Here is a 22,309-nt window from a genome sequence, read left to right as displayed (position 1 = left end):
ACTATAGTGTAATAGAGAGAGAGAAACTATAGTGTAATAGAGAGAGAGAAACTATAGTGTAATAGAGAGAGAGAAACTATAGTGTAATAGAGAGAGAGAAACTATAGTGTAATAGAGAGAGAGAAACTATAGTGTAATAGAGAGAGAGAAACTATAGTGTAATAGAGAGAGAGAAACTATAGTGTAATAGACAGAGAGAAACTATAGTGTAATAGAGAGAGAGAAACTATAGTGCAATAGAGAGAGAAACTATAGTGTAATAGAGAGAGAGAAACTATAGTGTAATAGAGAGAGAGAAACTATAGTCCAATAGAGAGAGAAAGAGAGGGAGACAGAGAATGCGACACACACATAAAAAAGAAAGGCTGAGACGGTGAGAATCACAGAGAGAGTTACAGATAGTCAGAGAAGGTGAAAGCAATAGAGAGAAAGGGGGAGAGAGAGAGAGAGAAAGGGGGAGAGAGAGAGAGAAAGGGGAGAGAGAAAAGGGGGGAGAGAGAGAGAGAAAGGGGAGAGAGAGACCAACAGAAGAAGAAGACCCAGATCAAAAGGAAAGAGTAAGGGAGAGAAGCAGAGACAGAAGAACGAATCCTGAGGGAGGGAGGGAGGGAGAGTGTGAGAGCACAACAGAGGAATTAAAAATTACCGAAAGAGAAGAGAGATTGTAAACAAAATTTACTCTTGAATCGTACACCGCCCTGGCCCAGGGTTTGGTAGTTGGGCTTGAACCGTGTTTGGAGCTTTGACGATGAAATGAACAGACCGTAGTGGTGTAAGGTGTTACTGATAACGCAAACCGTCTAAATCTAAAGCCCTGAATTCTGGAGGTGTTTCATTCCGATGCTTGGACTGTGCTCTGAGACCAGGAAAAAAGTCGGAAACCATATCGGTGTGTGAGGGGGTGAGCAGGAGAAATCCCCGGTTACACGTTCAGAGAGAAAGCTGAGGCTGGTGTACAAGCACAAGATGTGGCTTCAGCAGCGTTTGAAGGGACTGCCGATGCTCCTGTCAAGTAACTGGGCCCGGAGGGTCCTGGCAGGCCTGGCCTTCCTAATGATATTTTACTGGTATCTGACTTCTGAAGGTGGCTTCAGGCTGTTCTCTGCCTCTGGGGAATCCAGGACAGTGACTGGGAATTGCCTTCAGGCAGAGACCCAAAGATGGAGGCCAATTGTCGACCACGGGAACGGTCTGATTGGGTGGACTGATGGGGGAGCCCAGGAGCAGGTGTCCGGCCCAGCTGTGGTTGGCAATGGCCACTTGCTGGTGGACGCCATCTCCAATCAGCTGTGGGTGGCATCGATCTCTCCCACAGGCTCCAGCAAAGTCTACCTCACGGACTATGTGCCACTCCAAGCTCTGAAGCCTCTCAATCTTCGTTCCGCCTCGAGGGCTTTGCTGGTCCACTTCCAGGAGGGTTTGGTGCAGTCGGTGCAGTGTGTCCAGACTGGAGCATCTCACTCCTCACGAGACTGTGTGACCCTTCGTGAGGACATCATTGTCCATCGAAGTCGCCCACACGTCATACTCCAGAGGATTCACGTCTCCAATCCCAGTGACCGAGGGACAATCTTTGAACTTACAGACATAGTGCCAGCTGCAGGAAGCAAATTCTCCTCGAGTCTGGAGAAGCACGGTGATCAGGAGTTTCTCCTTGTTTCGGGGAGAGTGCTGACTGAGAAAAAAAACATTATTCTGGTGGTGGTTGCCACAAAGAAAATCGCAAGTAAACTACAGGTGACGATGAAATCTGAATTTACTGAACACGCATTATCCGTTGTGTATACGTCCGAACCGATTGATGGAACAAAATTGGAAGATACATTCAGTAAACTCAGGGAAGCGGCAAAGACGGAAATGGGAGAGGTTCTACGAATGGGAGCAGAGGAGCTTTACCAGGAGCATCAGCAGGCGTGGGGAGACTTAATTATTTCAGGTAATAAGCGAGTCGTGCAGAATTCAACAGCTGCTTGTGAGTCGCTATCACCTTATTAGAGAAAAAAAACATGTCTGTGATAACTTGCCCCAGCACAGGGCTGGTGTGGTCAGGGGTTGAGCCCTCATTCAATGCAGGCAGTAAACTAAGGGGTGCTTCCCACCTTGTGTCCTGTAGCTCAGTGGTTAGAGCACTTGACTCGCAAATGAGAGACCTGGGTTTGATTCCCAGCAGGGTGAAATGTTGGGCAAGTTTCCTTACTCCACACACCTCTGTTTACCTAGCAGTTAGTCGATTGGCAGATCGCTTTTCTGGAGTTAATAAAGCCTTCAATAAATAAATAAATAGGTCACTTCAATCCATGACCGTTTGTGGGACGCTGCTGTGCGCAATTGGCAGCCACATTTCGCCCACAAAATATACAGTCAATTCACTTTACAGTATATTCTGTGAAGCGCTTTGAGATGTTTCAAAGACCTGATAAAGCGCTAATCAAATGCAAGGATTATTACTGTAGTGTGAAGTGTGTAGTGTCTTGGCTTACTGTGGAGAGAATTGCAAGGTAAATTACAGAAGGGCAACACAAATATAGCTGCTGCACAGGGCCTGCCTGCAATTTCCTGGAGTTGTTTGACTGATGCAATTAAGCGTCCATCACGTGTATGTAAATAGTTTATTTGGGAGGGAGCGAGAGACAACAAAGCTGCTGTTTACACTGATCACATAGTTCCAGGTTTGTGTGACCTCGTGTGCTGAGTTATGTGATCTCAGCCATTTTTAGGCTTGCTGCCTGTGTCACTGCTATTAGAAGTAAGTAGTCACCATTGGCTGTGACCCCACTGTTAAACAGCTCCTTTATGGCTCAGCTATTTCCACAGGGAGAGAAGTACAGCCCTGAGAGACAGTTTGATTGCTGGTATGTGTGGAGACACAGATCTCAGCCAGGGTGCTGGTAACATGGGTTTCAATGCCTCTTTATAAAAAGGCTCTCTCACCTAATAATAATAATCCTTGCATTTGATATAGCACCTTATCATGTCATCGAGACGTCTCAAAGCGCTTCACAGAATATACTGTCAAATGAATTGACTGTACATTTTGTGGGGAGGGAGCGAGACAACAAAGCTCCTGTTTACACTGCTGTGTGCAATTGTAAAGTGAATTGACTGTATTTTGTGGGCAAAATGCGGCAGCCAATTGCACACAGCAGTGTCCCACAAACAGTCGTAGATTATTTATTTTATATTTGTTGAGTCGAGTACTGAAGAGCAAACTGGGGAAAACTTTCTGTTGATAACATAATAATCCTAGCATTTGATACAGAGCCATTCACATCAAGAGCATGTCTCAAAGTGCTTTGCAGGATTGACTGTAAAGCGTAGTGACTGTGTGCTTATTTGGAGACAGATTGTTGCTTGGTGTGTTGTGGTTGGGTTGCACTTGTTGAAAGCTGCCTCTTTGTGTTTCAGGAGTGGAGATGAGAAAGATCACAGATTCCCACACGCCCTCCAGTGTGACGGTGAACAGGACACTTTTCTACGTCCTGGCCACCTCTCCAGCTCCTCTCCTGGATATGCGGGTCGGGGCTGAGGAACGGGAGAAGCTGGAATCGAACCTGAACTATGCCGATCACTGTTTCAGCGGCCACGCCACCATGCACGCCGAGAACCTGTGGCCCGACCACATTGCCGATGTGCCCCACCTGCTGCTGCTCTCTAACCTGTGGCGGCTCACACTGCAGAAGCGAGGCTGTAAGAGTTTGGTGACCGCTGGGGCCCATGGCATGGTCCAGGGGATGGTCATGAGCTTCGGGGGCCTTCAGTTCACCGAAAACCATCTCCAATTCCAGGCCGATCCCTCTGTCCTGCACAACAGCTACTCCCTCCGAGGCATCCATTACAACAAGGATCTCATCAGCCTGGCCGTGCTGCTCGATGAGGAGGAGAAGCCCTTCCTCCACGTCTCTGTGAAGCCACAGGACGACCCCGTTAAGCTCTACGGCTGTGAGGCAGGCTGCATGAATGACCCCGTCGAGCTGACTTCAGAGGTGAAAGGACACGTGTTTCCTGTGATGGTTACCCGGCCCATCACACCCTTACTGTACATCTCAACTGACCTCACTCACCTGCAGGATCTGAGACACACACTGCACCTGAAAGCTATCCTAGCGCACGAGGAGCACATGGCTGAGCAGTACCCAGGGCTTCCCTTCCTCTTCTGGTTCAGTGTGGCGTCGCTCATCACGTTATTCCATCTCTTCCTCTTTAAACTTATCTACAATGAATACTGCGGTCCTGGGGCCAAACCCATATTCAGGAGTAAGGTATAAAGCTGTGAGTCTGTCCTGGGTGTGGCCTGATTCTGACTCTTACAATCTATTTCTCTTTGAGATGTTTCACTCTGAATGTGCAGGGCTCTCTGGGATGTTTTCTCTTTTCGGAACAGACTCTTAATCCTTTCACCGGTTTGGCACAAAGTCCTATATTTTAGAGTGAACAAATCAACTTTTCATTGCCATAACTTGATTTCTGTTTGCACTGCAGTTCAATGATTATATTAAGTGAAATCCGAGTTGCTGTTTGTGTCGGTGAGTGTGCACAGCACAGAGACAGTGCCACTGAGATATTCAGCTCACAAGCAAACATTAATTACAATACGGCGTTGCTCAATCACACCTTTGGACAAACATGCATGGGAGGGGATTGTGGGGAAGTGGCTTAAACAGGCTGAGGATTGCAGGTTGTACTCTTCAATGTAATTGGGCACAGAAGGAAATGATTAGTTCTAAATGATTTGAACTTAGTATTGGAAAAGTGGCTGGCACACGCCAAGCTCTTGGCAGTGAAGTGTAGGTGTGACTGCTCAATCGCTGGTCCGTGCCCTGTTAGTCATTTAGCTGAGCGCATCTGAAATAGGAAACCAGTTGAAATAGAAATGGATAAATAATTACTTGTAGGGTTTGCACAGTATAGTGTGTGTAATGGAGAAAGGCCAGCTCTGCTCTAACCAGCATTGGGCCCTGTAACAGTTGAAGATTTGGCTTTTGGATGATTGCTTCCCGTGGAGGAATACTGTACTGACCAGTACTCTCTGAACCGAAGGTGATTCCTGGGTCAAACAGGAGCTCATCTAGAGCTGTTGGGGAAGCATTAAAATACAAGAGAGATGGGAATGAAGGAATGTCTATGTCAAAGCATCCAGAGAAGTGTGCAATCTCTAGGCCGTTACAGTCACTTTATAATTGACCGATCAACATTAACTGAGGTCTGAACAATAATCCACACACTGACTCAGGATTCTCAGTTTCCCTGTGCCTGGCTAGTTCATCAGCACCTTTCATCCCTTTGTGTGTTGTCTTGGTTGATGGGGCTTTCAAAATAAAGGTGACAATATTCTCTCTATTCACTGTGAAATTTGTAAATATTTCTTGCAGCGGCTTGGTTTGTTGATTTGAATTCATGCTTGTGTGTCAAATTGTGTTGTATTTCACAAAGGCTCCATGGTTGTCCTTCGACACAGTTCATTTAAATCAAATGTCTAGCTTGACATTTAGAAATACCTGATTCAATGTTAAGCAAGGGGATCTGGGTTCAATTCTCGGCCGGGCAGGATGAAACCTTCGGCAAGTTTCCTTACTCCACACACACGCCTCTGTTTACCTAGCAGTAAGTAGGAACCTGGTTGTTAGTTGATTAGTGGATTGATTTTGGAGGGTAATAATCCCTGCAAAAAATGNTTTTTTTAATGTTTTCACCCACAAAATACAGTCACTCCACTTTACGCTATATTCTGTGAAGCACTTTGAGACGTCTTGAAGATGTGATAAGGTGCTATATCAAATGCAATGATTACTATAATTTTTAATAATGCATAACTAAATTAAGGGACATTTTACATAATAAAATTGTTTTCTTTGAAATTACTCATGGAAGGATGCAGCACACATATTAGAGGTATCATTTCGAGATATGTTTTTCCTTATAATAAGCTGTGAGAAACCACATGGTTCAGGACAGTGTCAGCACTTTCCTCTGTGAAATACAGTCACCATCTCTAGACCAAACATATTTAAAGCTTTTCATGTTGCTGTCCTATTTATTCAGCACAGATTGTTTTGTATTTGGGATGTTCCTGTACTCCAATATCTTTCATTTTATTATCATTATCATTTATTTCTGTCCCCGTGAAGGAGATATGTTAACATCTAAAGCGGAAATATTTGCAGGTTGTCTGTGAACATTCTTGGCTATGGAATGTCCGCGAGAGAGCAATTTGAAAATAGGAAAACTGAAAACACAAATTAATAAAATTCTCCTTAAGAACGCGCCAGTTTGTCTGCACTGACGCCTATTACAGTTGGGCATCAACATGAAATTACTCTGTTTGGTCTGGAGGCTTTCTTTGCTCGTTGAGGGGCAATTAGTTTCATTTTGCTAAGGCTGACTATAGTGCAGAATTTCTGATATCCAATTGTTCCTGTTTTTTTCTTTTGTCAACTGTACAGGATATCATAAACGTTTGATCAAATGATTGTTGTCCCTTTGTATCGCCACCTGCCGCACCCGTCTTGATGGACACAAGGGCACCTGTAAGTGTTTTTTTTTCCCCCCCACCCCTGAAATGGTTGTCCATTATTTTAGAATTTAGCTGATGCCAACTAATATTCTTTTAAGGATAAATGAAGACTTTAATTTATGTTGAAAAGAATCACGAGTTGTAAATTTTAAAGTGGATGTGAATATATTTAAATTGTTTTGCAAAAAAAAAACTCTTGTAATCGCTCTGAATTGTGTTAATCCACTGTTGTCAGTTTCCGGACAAATGCTGTGTATTTCGTAAAAGAGGCTGGAGTTTTTTTCTGTCAGGAATGTGCTCGTTGCTTCACCCACCACATTCTGCACAGAATGTGCCTCAGAGCACAGCCCCGTACCACCCTGTGAACCGCTGGGCAGGATAACATTCGTTCTACATGGCAAGTTGTGGCTGGGAGTAATGATAGGTTTGATGCTGCAGTTTCTGGAGAAGCTAATGGTAACCACTTGTGCAATAAACTCTTGGTTCTGACTGGCGTGGCTGAGAATGATAGAAAAACCTCACTTTTTTACCCCCACTTTCGAATATTTCACTCAACAAAACATTAACACTTTAAACCTTTTCACTCCCTGCAATCTAATGGCAGCTCTGAGGCAAGGAGACGAGACTACTGCACCTGCGTCTGTTATCAGTCCTCCCTTGTTTTTCCTTTGTAGCAGAAAAGAAGTGGAGATGAGAGAGAACTTTAAATCATTATACATAGAAGAGGACAGCACGACAAATCCCTCCTGAGTACTGCTTTCCTTCTGTTTAATTCCCATTTGATCTGCTGGTCAGTTTGCATTGAATGCTTAATGCTACCGTCTAGTTTCTCACAAATTTCTGGAACGTCTCGCTTAAGGAATGACTACAATGTTCACAAGGTTCTGTTCCTAGAGGAATTTTCCAAATTCTTAATCTTAAATTTTAAATTATTGGTCTTTACTCTGAGACCATAAAAATGTTGTGCCTCTGAGGGTGAAGGGCTGGGTGTTTGCAGAATACAATATCAGACTGAAGGCGCCTCACATCCAGTTACCAACGCTACTGCCAAATGGAGCAGTTCCAAAACTGCTGATGTGATCGACCTATTGCATTTTATTTTTTGTTACTGTTTAATAATTTTTTATGCTTACAAAGATCTGTTTGAATGATTCAAGTTATTGGAGGTAACTATCAACATAATTCTGGTGTTTTCCTTTCGCTGTTTGTTGGTTGTAATGCAGTGTAAGTGGGATTGAAACTCTGCTATGATGAAGTAGCCAGCATGGCGCTGGTATTTCTGCCTGCTGCACTGGATTAAATGAGGAACTACAAAGATGTTTCCACTGCCTCGCTTTTTTATCCCTCCCACCTGGCATCCTTGGGAAGAGAGGAAACTGAATGAGTATGTTTTGCCCTGGCTCTTGTTGAAACCAGCAGAGTACAGCAATCCCCTGATGATCAACTCAACCTGCAGCCCTTTTGCTCAAAGTTCTTAACTCCTCACTGACAATGTCTACAACTGTGGTCATTAAATAGCAATGATTTCCTCCTGTATCACAGCATTTGCTCTATCAGTAATTATACTGGGTGGAAAAAAAACAGGAGAACCATTTCTCAAGGGTTATACACTCACTAATAGTATTAAAGAACGCTAATAGTAATAAAAAATCCAAGTTAAACCATGCTCTAAAGAGGTCATTTTAGCAACAGTTTTTACTATTCATGTGCCTGAAGCAGAGGTAATAGCCTTGCCGTGGGAATCAGTTTCGTACATGATCGTGAGCGTTGTGGATGAAGCAAGCCCTTCACACATTGGATCTCAGCTCTCAGGAATACCCACATTCCCAATCACAGCATCAGGAATTCCTGGCTTACTAGTAACCCATTCCAGCAGGGGAGCATCTCTCTGCAAACACCGCCAGGCCTCTGAACACAGTCTTCCCCCATTAAGGTAATGGGAACATTTGCACTCAATCTTTCTATTTAACACCAAATGTAAGACTCGTAGCTCACAGACCAAAGGAATGACAGTGGTTAGACAGAGCTAAGATTTCAGCTAGACAGATCTGTGTTAGAGAAGTGCTAAAGACTGGTCAGCTCATGGTCCCCAGAGCAGTGTACAAGAGCTGATTGTAAAATGTAATACAAAGATAATATTTAGCATAGAGTGATGCTCTACGTCTGTCTCAGTAAATTGTTTGTTTGGGTTATTAGTGGGGCTCAGCTGGCTCTCCGAGCTCCTGGCCTCTCCAGCTCCAACATCAAAAGGGCTTGTAATAGAGTGTTGTATTATTAGAGAACAAGCTGATCAGAACAGTGCAATGACAGAACAGGATGAATATTCAGCCTTGAATAGGAACTGCCAGCAAAGACCACAGTGCAGGGGGAGTTTCTTAGCCCAAAACAGAAGCAATTCAATGAGTGGAGGAGATCACTCAACAAGCAAGAGAGACAAGTCCATCTGAATTTCCTTAATTTTTTTTTATTAGTGATCGAGTTTAGGCCCCACTCAACTCCACAAACCGAATTAGACTGAAACATGTTCCTCAAGGGTTGAGACGTTGCAAAGATGTGATAAGGTGCTATATCAAATGGAAGGATTATTATTAAGGGTTGTTCCCCCCCCTCCCCCCCAAATTCTTTAAGCCGGAAATTATCAAAGGACAATTGCAGACCTGATGGCTGTCTTCACGACCAGCAAGTCAGGTGTCTCTGGCCGAGCAAGTTTTTATTCCCTTTGTGGCTGGGGTTGCAGATCAATTAATGAATTGGGCAAATCTTGATCAATAATCATTCGTTTTGCCCAACAGAATAGCGTTTGAGATGCCCCAATGACGTGATAAGGCGCTATATCAAATGCAAGGATTATTATATTCACATGTACAGCTCATAAGTTAGCATCTTGTTCATTCCCAATACAAAACAACATAGCACTGCAAGTAGTGACTCTGTAGTGTTAGAAGTAGGGCTCCTCTGTCCTGATCACTGACCAGAATGCATTTGGGAATATCTGTTGCAAATTCATCTCACAACAGCATTTTGGCAGAACAGGGTCATTATCACTCTGAAGTCAAAAAGACCTCAGGTGAATCTGTACAGAGATCTTGAGGTTTACTCATCAAAGACAAACAAATGGCTCCAATGTTCCTGTAGATTAGGACATAGCAAACACGGATAGACTCCACCTCTATTCATTCACCTAAAACGCAGTTTAGCAAAACAGTGCACACTCGTCTACACCATCACTTAAACAAATCAGTGTAGAACTCTCTCCTTTGATAACACATCTTTAAATCCTCTGCTGGGTGACTGACAACAGAATCCCGGAGCGAGAGTGCCAACAGGCCTATTATCCTGAGGCTTTCCAAACCATTACAGCATGAATACAAAATTGCCCCTTATTTCTGAATGCTACCTTATTGCACCTGATACATTGAAGTACAAGTTGCATTACAATGAATCGCCATGATTTATATGTATGTTTTCCTGCCTTTGAAGATGCCGCATGATTGAAGCAGTGGCTTACCTCACATCTGCTTAAAAGGTTAGAACGGCGACAGAGTAATCATTGTCGACATTCACACCACACATGTGGTTTGTTAAATAAAAGGTCTCCAACTCGTGAGACACTACTTCATTTGTTACTTAGCTCTGATTAACTCTGGACTCATGATTGTGCTAACAATCCCAAATAAAATTGGTCACTCACTTTAAGGCTGTTTGTGTGGCATTGCTGTTTGTGTGGCATTGCTGTGCACAAATTAGCTGCCGTGATCATCTACAAAAATACACAGTTGCTACACTTTACGGTACATCCTGTGAAACGCTTTCAGATGTCCTCCAAACTTGAAAGGTGCTGGATCAAATGTAAGGATTATTATTTTTATAGAAAATCCCCACGCAAGAAAAGGAGAACAGAGAAAACAAAAGGAGGATTGCTATTTTAAGAGTATGGTCAGAGGTCAGTCATGCATCCTCAAATGGGAGAAAAAAATGTTAAACATTTCAGACAAAACCACTTGGACTTGTGCTGTTGAGTTCATTCCTAAGGTCAGAGGAGAGAATCTGAGAAATAGAGTAGAATAATAATCCTTGCATTTAATATAGCGCTTTATCACATTGTTAAGATGTCTTAAAGTGCTTCACATTATGTATTTAAAGTGGATTGACTGTGTGTTTTGTGGGCGAAACGCGGCAACCAATTGCGCACAGCAGTGTCCGACAAACGGTCGTGGATTGAGCGACCCACATTTTTAAAAAAGGAATTATTGCCCCAGGAAAGCGATCCGCCAATCGACTAACAACTGCTAAGGTAAACAGAGGCGTGCGGATAAATAAAATTGAATATTAAATACGAATAAAAAGCAATAAGTTTTGAATTCCCTGCCTGGGACCTGAAGTGGTTTACATATAGCTTAGGGGAGACTGAGGCAGAAATCAGAAACAACATAGTAATAATAATTATTAATTATTGTAATAATTATTATTAATATACAAAGTGGAATAAGATGGTGGATTTCCTGTTGACAGGGTCCTGGCTGAGAGGCTGCAGAGAGCAAGATTTGCATCTCTTCCTATCCTTTCCCACGTCATATTTTCCCATTCCTATTCCATTCCCTCTCCTCCTCCTGTATTAGGGACCCCCTCCCTCCGCACTCCCCATCCCACCATCTCTCTGCCCCCCCCTCCCCTTAACCCCTTCCTCTCCGGCGCTCTGTCATCCACACAGTCGGGTTGGGAGGTTTGGTCCTGATGCTGTGTTGGGAGGCGGTGGTCCAGCACTGGGGATTCCCACACTCCCTCCCCATCACATTCCCAATTTCCAGTGTGTGGGACGAGAGGAGAGAGTCCCAGTGAGGTGTCTGCAGGACCACATCCCGAGTCTGTGGGAGGATTGTGGTTTCTCCCTCTCAGTGTGTTGCTGATGTCCGCAGCCAACAGACAGGACAGGGCCTGTGACCCCCCCTCCTCTGCAGCTAAAGCTGAAGGACAGTCGCCCCACTCCCCCCTCAGGGCAGTCAATGTGTCCGGAAAGACAGGAGCCGAGGACTCGGATACCCTCTGTGATTGTCACAGGTAAATAACTGACCGAATGGAATGAAATGAAACGAAACGAAACGGGACCACAGGAGGATTTTTCGAGTGAGAACAGCAGAATAGATGGTATTATAAAGTCGTTCTGTGTGTGTGTGTGTGTGAGAGAGAGAGAGAGTGAATGTGAGAGTGTGTGAGTGAGTGTGTAATGTTAGTGAGTGTGTGAGTGAGTGTGTGAGTGTGTGCGTGAGTGAGTGTGTTGGTGAGTGAGCGAGTGAGTGAGTGTGTGCGTGAGTGAGTGAGTGTGTGATTGAGTGAGTGAGTGAGTGTGTGTGTGAGTGAGTGAGTGTGTGAGTGTGTGTGAGTGAGTAAGTGACTGTGTGTGTGTGAGTGAGTGTGTGAGTGAGTGAATGTGTGTGTGAATGAGTGAGTGAGTGTGTGAGTGAGTGAGTGAGTGAGTGAGTGAGTGAGTGAGTGAGTGAGTGAGTGTGTGTGTGAGTGAGTGACTGTGTGTGAGTGAGTGAGTGAGTGTGTGCGTGAGTGAGTGTGTTGGTGAGTGAGCGAGTGAGTGAGTGTGTGATTGAGTGAGTGAGTGAGTGAGTGAGTGAGTGTGTGAGTGAGTGTGTGAGTGACTGTGTGTGTGAGTAAGTGACTGTGTGTGTGAGTGAGTGTGTGAGTGAGTGAATGTGTGTGTGAATGAGTGAGTGAGTGAGTGTGTGAGTGAGTGCGTGAGTGAGTGAGTGAGTGTGTGTGTGAGTAAGTGACTGTGTGTGAGTGAGTGAGTGAGTGTGTGTGTGTGTGAGTGAGTGAGTGAGTGAGTGTGAATGTCACACTGCAGATCAGTCGGTAACGGGAAAGGGACCGCAGATGACCAGTGACTGACCGATTATTCTAAATTCTGACTTTAAAAAAAAACCATATCGGTTAATTCGCTGCAAACATCAGTGACAGAACATTGTGTGGCGCAGAAAACATTCCCAGAGGGGCAGTGACCCATCGAAAATATCATAAAACGAATAATAAATGTCGGCATTTGTAACAGTAAACGAAATAAATAGTAAATTAACGGAAAATATCCTGAAAATAAAATTGCTAAAAAAAAAAATTCGATAGCACAGACAGTACAAATAATCTTTCCTCTCGGAAAGGATCCAACAGGACTAACACACAGCTAAACACTTCACAGTTCACATCTTTGGGAACTCGTACATTGCGAGCAGGGAATTCGGAACATATAAAAACACAATAATAATAATAATAATAATAATTCTCTGCTCATTATTACTCACCAATAAACTGACTCTGATCTGACTCTACACAGAAGCTAAGACACGTTTGCTAACATTCAAACGGTTAGGACAATGTAGACATCTAATCAACATAGAATTTAGTCTGAAATATGGAAATCTCTGCAGTCCACAGAGAGACATTCGGGGAAACACAAACGAAAATATATAGAAATGTTCAGGCAAAAAAATACTAACCAGGAGCGAAGGAGGTGAGCAGTGAGTGTGTGAGTGAGGGCTTCTGGCAATGGTTCCTTTTACAGAACGGTTTATTTAATTGAGATAATAATAATAATATCCCTGACATTTGATACAGCGCCTTATCACGTCTTCGAGATGTCTCAAAGCGCTGCATTGGATAGACTGTAAAGTGTAGTGACTGTAAATGTTGTGGGGTAAAGATGGGAGGCTTTTTTAATATAATATTTCCGTTACAAAACAGCCAAACATGAACAGCGGAGGTTCACATGATTCTGCACTTCACAATATATTTTTTAAATATGTTTTTAAGGAGAAAAAAATCTGCAACTTGTGAAACTAATTTACTTCAAACGTGCGAGTTATATTTCAAGCTACGGATGTATCCCATACAAATAAAAAAAGGTTTCAATGGGGATCATTAAACTATTATCCCGTTTGCAAAGGAAAATAAAATATAGTACTTCGTTTAAAAATGTCACGTCTGTTTTATGTGCTGCTACTGAACGAGGGAACCGCCAATAATATATTTAAAAGACTTTATATATGTATATATATTTTTTTAAAAATTGCTGAAACAGGGGGTCGTTTCAAAGGGAAAATTCTGACGTTTATTTATTCACGCAATAAATAAATTGCGTCAATAAATCTCTGCCCGATCCGTTTTGAGTGCGTTTGACCTCCAACAGCAGAGAACCATTGTGGACATATTCATATAAATGTTCACATATATATATATATATACAGAGAGAGAGTATTCAATACCAAATTCTCTGCGAGTTGCAATTAATTCATGTACAACCGCAAGTGTCATTGATATAGATTTGCTGATGGTTCTGCAATCTTCCTCAGATGCTCTGCCCCTCCCAGAGTTGGAGGCAGCCGCACAGTTCGACGTATTATGGCAGTTTGCCTCCTCTCTCTGATTTCTTTACTGGGCTCCGTCTCCCTGGACCTGAGGGGCAGCCTGGAGGTGTGGAGAGACACCCAGAGCGCCCTCCAGGCACTGACCTCCTGTCCCACCTCCCTCCTTATCCACTTCATCAGCCGTTTCCAGGAGGACCGCAGCGCCTTTTGGTGGCAAAATGGTACCCATTCCTCCAAGATCCGAAGCAACCAGTCCATCACTGCCCAAGCCTTGAGATGGATGGACGCCATGTGCACCGAGCTGGAACACAGCGGGGGCTACAGCTGTTCAAAGGAAGATTGGACTTGCACTAAATTTGTCAATAAAACCCTGGCAAGTCTCAAAACAAACTCATGGGCCGAAGGAGGCTCCGAAGGTGATGTTGATACTATTCTCTCCTTGATCATTGCTGATCTGCTCGATGTTCTTGGAGACCCAGAGAAAGATCTCGCCATAGTCAGGGCGAACCAGGACTGGGCTGATGTGATGTCCCTCAGGTTGACACTCAGGATTAAGGAGGTCATCTTTAGGATCCACAGATCACAGGTCACATCCAGGCCAGAGGATCATCAGATGGTTGGCAGCAGATCATTACAAGCCTCAACTTTGCTCTATTCATGTCAGACAACATGCAGAGATGCTGGAAGATGAATGCTAATTTCTCGCCACACTTTACCCGCTCCGAAACGATTTCTCTTTACGAACCCATCGTTCTGTTTCATTTCCCGACTGCTGACAACCAGCACCCGATAGGAGTCGACGTTCAGGAGCTCAGTGCTGTCCAGGACTGTTTGCTTCAGAAGAGTAATGATAGCCTGAGACAGAAATCCAGAGACATCCTCTCTGCTGTCAGCCTCAAGGTCAGCTTGTTGGTGGTGGCCTGCCTCATCTACCCAATAGTGCTTGTGTCCTTCCGACAGATGACACATTGGATCCAGAACTATGCTCGGAGTCTCAATGAGAGAACAGATGACCTGAAGCGTGAGCGGCGGGTGGCTGAGGACCTCCTCCACCAGATGTTGCCCAAATCAGTGGCCAGACAGCTCCGGAAGCACAAGCATGTGGAGGCAGAAAGCTATGAGCAGGTAAAAGATGTTGGGAACTCCGGCAATGTGACAACTGAAGCCGATCTGTGAGTGAGTGACCCCCCCACCACCACCCCCTCCCCCCCCCCACCACCCCCTCCCCGGCTCTGGGAGAGTGTGCAATCTGCAACTGTGCACAATCACTGTGTAAAAGCCCTGGACCAGAAAGATTTGGGTGTGTGTGTGTGGGGGGAAGAGTATGTGTGTATGAGGGGGCTGTGTGTCGGGGAGGTGGTGGGGGGGCTGATGTGTGTGTGTGTGGGGGGGGGGCTGTGTGTGGGGCTGTGTGTGTGTGTGTGTGGGGGGGGGGCTGTGTATGTTGGTGGGGGACACTGTGTGTGTGGTGGGGGGAGAGGGGGCAACTCTGTGTGTGCGTATGAGTGTGTGTGGGGTATGGGGATGGGTGGGGTGTGTGTGTGATTAGACTCTCGATGCTATGATGCTCTGAGTTTAATTAGTCAACGCAGAGAAGCGCTTCCAACAGATTGGGTCTAAAGATGATGTCGTCCAACATAAAGATTTTATCCAATATTAAATATTTCGTAATATTTATACCAACCACGATCAGGGGGTGCTCAGGGCTCAGACTGCCTGATCCCATGCTCATTTCGCTCCATGGTGGATAGCAAATTGCTGTCAGGTGTACAACTTATTAGCATTTGAATGTCATTTGTAGCTGTCGTTTTCGAGAAATAATTAGAATTAATTAGCCAATTTCAACCACCGACCTGGACCGGATCAAACATTGTCTGAAAGTTCGCAACAGGGGATGGAAGAAAGCAGGTCTCTTGAAGTAATGCATGTAAATAAGAGAACAAAAAGAGATGTGTTTATTTGAGTCTGGTTTGTAGTGTGACTGATCTGTCCCTGCTATAACAGCACTCACACAAGCAATGCATCAGTGCTCCCATCTCAGGTGCCAGGCTGAAATCATCCAGGAGAAGGACATTCAGCCCCTCGAGCCTGTTCCACCAGTCTATAAGGTCAGGGCTGATCTGTGGCTTAACTCCAGTTAACCCGCCCTTGCCCCATATCCTTTGATGCCCTGACCTAACAAATATCAATCCACCTCAGTATTGAAAACTTGAATGGATCCAACATCCACAGCCCTTTTGAGGGAAAGATGTCCAAATGAGCTGCTATACCAACAGACAGTGCCCTGTGCAGTGTATGAGCCGTACCACTACAACAACAACAACAAGATTCCATTTATAGAGCGCCTTTCACGTCGGGAGGACGTCCCAAGGCGCTGTACAGTTGGGTCAGGACCCGAGCAGGGGGAAAATGGTGAGGGGAGGGAAGGGAGGGAGCGAGGAGGGGGTAGAGAGTCGAGAGGGGAGCTGAAGGCATGGTCAAAGGCACTAGCCTTTGCTGCTTTTTTTACCCTGAGATGTTGAGCAGCCATTGTAAACAGACTCTCAGGTGCAATCGCAAAATGAGATGAGGGACCAGGTTTAAGGAAGGAAAGGAAAATGAGCACATGTTTCTTCCCCAGCTCCACTTGACCTCTCACCCCACCCTCGCCTATTACAAATCTTTTTTTTTCGCCAGCCACATGCAGAAACTCATCACCATGCTTAAGAGTATCCAAACCAAACTGATATTTCCATGCATCCCACCTACACATTGGAAATTCCCAGAGGTAGATTGTTGGATTACGAACCAGAAGCAGTAGAGGTACTTGGAACCACTGACCAATTCTCTCTGCAGGAGTTTAAATAATAATAATAGTCCTTGCATTTAATATAGTGCCTTATCACATGTTTGAGATGTCTCAAAGCGCTTCACAGAATATACTGTAAAGTGAATTGACTGTGTATTTGTGGGCGAAAATAACTCAAACTAATACAATGGGAAGAAAAAGAGAATATATTGACAGTATTAAACTGCTTCAGAGCAAAAAGGATCCACAGGTATTGATTAACTGGTGTGAAAGTCACAATCTTAGTCAACAACTGTGTGTGCAGTGGCCCCAAAGGTACATGTCGTTACAGTTGTTTTTAAACTTATTGGCAGGTGACAATATTTTTCTCAGACATTGTTGGATTCACAAGCATCGCGGCCTCATGTGCTCCTCTCCAGGTTGTGGAGATGCTGAACAACCTCTACATGTGCTTTGACACCAGGATTGAATCGTACGATGTGTATAAGGTACAACACTCAGGAACGACAAGCTTTAATAATAATCCTCGCATTTGATAGAGCGTTTTTCACGTCGTGAGGACATTTCAAATTGCTTCCCAGGGTTATGCTGTGTATTTTTGTAGACAAATGCAGCATTCTTTGGTAAGGACACTGGGAGAAACTCCCTTCTCTTTTCAAAGAGTTGCAGGGTATGTTTACTGCCCACCTGAAAAGGCTGACATCTGGCACCTCATCCAAATGACAGCACCTGAGTCAATGTAGTTTTCTGCCAGCTCTATATTAGGGTGTCAGCCTGGTTACAATATGAATTCAAAGTCCAAACGTGGTGTTTGAACCCGCAACCTTCTGACTGAAAGGCAAGAGTGAGCCCAACTGAGCCAGTCAGTCAACTGACACCCAATAAGTGGGAGAACTCATGAATGTCATCATTCAACACCTATGACAAAAGTAATATTCCCCCAAGAACAAAAACAAACAGAACCAGTTTCACTCAGTGCAGTGCAAGCAGTTCATGAGGCTTTACATTTACATTTTTAACAGAAAACCATGTAAGGATTTTATTCTATTCTGTATTTCAGGTGGAGACGATTGGCGATGCCTACATGGTAGTGAGTGGCCTCCCCGAGCGCAATGGGAACAAGCACGCTGACGAGATTGCTAAAATGGCCCTGGATCTGGTAGCAGCTGTACGGCAGGTGCCAATTCCTCACATGCCAAATGACAGGCTGCAGCTGAGGGCTGGCGTTCACACAGGTTTGTACTGCACAGAGGACACAGACGCAGCACACTGAATAGTTCAGTGGTAATAGGTTAAGAGCCCTGGGACGCTACCCTGCGTGAGGGGCGCTATATAAATGCAAGTTGTTGTTGTAATCTTGGTAATGCAAAGAGTTCTGGGAATGTAATACTGCCGGAGAATGAAGCTTGAATAAAATCTGAGTCCAGAAATCACAAAAGAGCTTTCAAATATCCCCTCGCAGTCTGATATTATACATTATGTTACATTTGACCTCTGATATTAATATGTGCCACACTGTTCCTGTGTGTAGGTCCCTGTGTGGCTGGAGTGGTTGGCTACAAAATGCCTCGCTATTGCCTTTTTGGAGATACTGTAAATACTGCATCTCGCATGGAATCCACCAGTCTGCGTAAGTCACCACAACGTAGTATGATTAGAAATTAAGGCATTCCGAGGTCTGATCCTGATCTGTACTATGGAACTGTACCATGTGGTTTAAGCCACTGTACAGAATTACATCTTGTGCCTCTTTTGCAGCCCAGAAAATCCACATTAGCTCTGTTACCTTCTGTGCCCTGGTCAAAGATGATGCTTATGATATTGAACCCCGAGGAGAAACTGAGGTCAAGGTAAATGGCAGTGGTTCTGGTTCTCGTAAAGAGACCTTTGAGTTTATATTTCATTTCATTCAAACTTTGTTTACATCCTCTAAACAGTTCTGGTTATCTCTCCTTTCTAACAGGGAAAGGGCAAAATGAAAACATATTGGCTCATTGGGAACAAAAACTACAGTGTTCAAAATGACAGTCTTGTCTGTCACTGGATTCCACGACCAAGGAAGGTAAATGAGAATGGGGACAGCATCTCATCCATACAGCAGGTATGTGCAATAGGGGCTCAGTGCTACCATCTGCAATAGCAACTGTGAAAGAGAAAGGGATTTAACTCTCAGCATAATATATAGCATTGCATTTACATTGTATTTACCACCTGTGAAAGTTCAGCACAAACTGCTCAATTCAAACAAATGGCACATTTCACCCTCATGCATACATAATCTACAACAGTAACTCACAAGAACAAGGTGCATTTATATAGCGCCATTCACACGGGGTAGCGTTCCAGAGCTCTTCACAGTGGCAGAGTCTGACAACGAGCCAGGGGGATAGGGAGGGGGGAGGTGTCTGTAAGCATGATCAAAAAGGAAGGTCTTTAGGTGGGATTTGAAGGTGGGGAGGGACGGGGCGAGGCGGAGAAACATGCTTGATTAAGAAATCTGCAGGAAGAAGTGGCCTGAGGTCCGCTTACCTATTCAGGTGGCCATTAACAATCTCTGGACACTATCTGAAAAGAGGATGGAGTTTCTTCTGCTACCCTGGTCAAACAGAAAACCTTACCGTAAATGTGTCACTCACTTTATGACTTGCTGTGTGCAAATTGGCTGACTACAAATACAATCACTACATGTGATAGCAAATATTGTTGAAGCACTTTGTGACATTTCTACATCGAATGCAAGGAATATCATTATCATGTATTTATTAAAGGACAACTGCTAGGGAAATTACAGTTAGCACTGTAATCAGTGGACAACCTTTTCTGTAGAACCTATTAATGATACTTCCACCAGATGGTGCTCCAAGACTGGATTACAGGATGTACATGTTGTTTGTGCTGCACTGAATGTGACCAGTTTGAGTGTCAGTGAAGCACAATGGAGGAAGAATACAAAATTAACTATATGATGAGCGTGAAAAAACACAGCAACGAGTGATCAAAGCAAATAGAACAATCAGAACAATTCAATCAGATAATATCAAAACGAGAGCCACATCACACAGGACCAAAAGAAATAAATTAGACACACATTTCCCAAGATAGTCAAGGGGTTTGCAAACCTCAGAGATCACAGCTTCCCACAGTGATCTGATTTAATGACACAGTTATCAGCAGGCTCAACTGGGTCTCACTCCTAAATACATTGGAGTCAATCCATTGGCCCAGGTGCCTGAGGTTTTTCGGACAGACAAAGTAATCTTTATCAGACATTTTTATTGTGTTTAGGAAATGTGACACGAGAGAGATCACCTAGAAGATTCTGGAATTGTTTCATACTTAAAAACTTATTAAAACCATTTCAGAATATCTTGTGCATCTGTCATTCCACAATCCATGTTTAAGAATCTTCTTGTCACTAAAACAGCCCCTAAAAAGACTGCTTGCTTCATTTCCTGCAGGCGCAATTGGCTGCTGTGTTTTGCCCACAAATATAATCAACTCATTTTACAGTATATTCTGTGAAGTGCTTTGAGACGTCTCAAAGACGTGATAAGGCACTATATCAAATGCAAGTATTGTTATCATTATAATTCTAGATGGGCCCATTTGAAGCCAAACATATCCAACTCAAAATGTCAAAGAGAACAAGCTAGATACATAGCAGTTTTGGACAGTGTTGAGTCAACTTTGTCCTTTATTTCTTTACAGTCAGGTGCCAGCTCTATCATTCAGACGCCGAGCAACAGGACCACGCCACTCTCTATCATGGAGTCCAGTGCAAATGGGCACCCAGGAGTCAGGAGTGACTTTGCACAGAAAGCTGACAGCCAGCTGGCGTTGTCGACATCGCTGCACTCCAGTGAATTCTCGCACAATAACAGCCCTAATTCTGAGAATGGGACTCTGCCTGGAAGACACACAGACCAGGGATTCAATGGAGAGCCAATGATTGAATCAGAGTCCTCTATTCCCAGAACCAACCTGACGTGTGCTGAGCCCGAAAACAGACAACAGGAAAAGTCCGAGCTTCTGCCTGGCTTTGTGAACTGCGACTGAGAAGCGAAAACGTTCAATTTTGACTGTAACACTACATTATACATATAAAATGTCATTGCAGGAACTGTACACATACACATTTGCAAAATACATGGAAAGAGTAGTATAGTAGTGCAGGTCATGAGCACATTTGCTACGGAGAGAGCACAACACCCCAATATCTATTCACTAAGGTAATTTGAGCTGAACCTGTCAGATAGTGTCATTTCTAATCTTGAAACTTCAACTAAACTGTAGTCACTATTACTTGGAGATAAAAAAGTAATATAATAATATTTTATACTGTTAGGATTGTATGTACAACTGTAATCTGTCATACCAGCACTGCCCGTCTCAGAACTTTTTAGGTTTATTTGTGAAACGAGATGCTTTTAGATCATGCTGTAAAGGGAAATCTTTTGCAAGTAATAATTAATTGATATGAAAACTGCAGACTTTGTAGAAATTACATTGAATTCTAATTTATTTCTCCTTTCATTTCCATGTTTGGCTATTGTCAAGATTTGGCCACATTATATTGACATCTCAAATTGTTGCATTTTGCTGCAGATTCAAAATAAAATCTTGTTTTTTACATGCCTTTCTAGCAGTTTCTGAATGTTTTTATGTTCTTTTTCAGTGTTTTTTTTTTGTTAATTACTGCCACATCTTTACTTCTGCTTATCCATGTTGCCTGTGGTGACAGGGAGCCTAAGACAGACAGTATCAGACTTGCAGGTGCTATGGTGGAGGATGAAAAATGTGTTGTGATTTTAAGATCTAGCTAATCTGATTTGAATATACCTTAAAATGCAGATGCCACCGAGATAGCAAGCAAACAGTATGTTTGTTTTCAATTTCATAGAAATCTACATTGGAGAGAAGTGAGGGTGTTTCTGTCCAACTCTTCCCCTGATCATTATAATAATAAACCTTGCATTTGACATAACGCTGATCACGTCATTGAGATGTCTCAAAGCTCTTCACAGAATATACTGCAAAGTGGATTGACTGTGTATTTTGTGGGTGAAAAATGGCAACCAGCTGTGCACAGCAGTGTCCCACAAACATTGAATGACTAATTTTTTTTTGTGGAGGGATGATTACCCATCAAAATCAAATTGTATTTGTATTTATTTATCCCAGAGTGCTAATCGATTTCCTCATTTTACTCCAGTTTCAGTGTGCTGTGGTACACGACGTCTTTAAATGAACAACATGACTTTCAAACTTATTCCAGTGTCGAATCTGTTGAAGTGATCTCAGCACCAACTGAGGGCAACACTGCGCCAGCTGCAAGGTGAGCCATTGATTCCCCACCCTGGCAATTGCTGATATTGACCACTCTGTTTATTTAGCTGCCCGCACCAAAAATCTCTTAAATAGTTTCAAAAGGGGGGAATATGTTGTGACCGTCGATAGCCGTTCAATTACATCTGATGAATGGTTAATAATAAAAAGCTGTGTTTGTAAATGCACTGCCACTTACAGCCTGGGTTGAGAGCCAATCTCAGCCAGGTTTATTCTCTGGCCGGTAATTGCTGTAATCATGGAGACGGGGCAATTTCATGTAATTTTACCAAATTAAAATACATGAAGAAGCACAGT

At 43.6% G+C, this 22,309-nt stretch overlaps 2 protein-coding genes across 2 annotated transcripts; both read left to right on the top strand.

Annotated features, from left to right (window-relative positions):
• Positions 1–540: 540 nt before the first annotated feature.
• On the top strand, positions 541–6,546 carry LOC103181398 (uncharacterized protein KIAA2013 homolog). Its single transcript, XM_007897852.2, has 3 exons — positions 541–1,936; positions 3,406–4,259; positions 6,441–6,546. The coding sequence occupies exons 1-3, from the start codon at positions 967–969 to the stop codon at positions 6,456–6,458; spliced, it is 1,842 nt and encodes a 613-aa protein (XP_007896043.1). The 5' UTR covers positions 541–966; the 3' UTR covers positions 6,459–6,546.
• Positions 6,547–14,565: 8,019 nt separating this feature from the next.
• On the top strand, positions 14,566–18,677 carry LOC103181444 (atrial natriuretic peptide receptor 2-like; the record flags this gene model as incomplete). The annotated part of the gene is made up of 6 exons (XM_007897915.2): positions 14,566–15,003; positions 17,020–17,154; positions 17,727–17,901; positions 18,198–18,296; positions 18,425–18,516; positions 18,630–18,677. Coding segments are annotated over exons 1-6 (987 nt in total), but the record flags the coding sequence as incomplete, so codon positions are not given.
• Positions 18,678–22,309: the final 3,632 nt, after the last annotated feature.

The sequence above is a fragment of the Callorhinchus milii genome, unplaced genomic scaffold (genome assembly GCF_018977255.1).
Source record: "Callorhinchus milii isolate IMCB2004 unplaced genomic scaffold, IMCB_Cmil_1.0 Scaffold24, whole genome shotgun sequence".
Classification (NCBI taxonomy): Eukaryota; Metazoa; Chordata; class Chondrichthyes; order Chimaeriformes; family Callorhinchidae; genus Callorhinchus; species Callorhinchus milii.
This window is presented reverse-complemented; position numbering and strand designations above follow the sequence as displayed.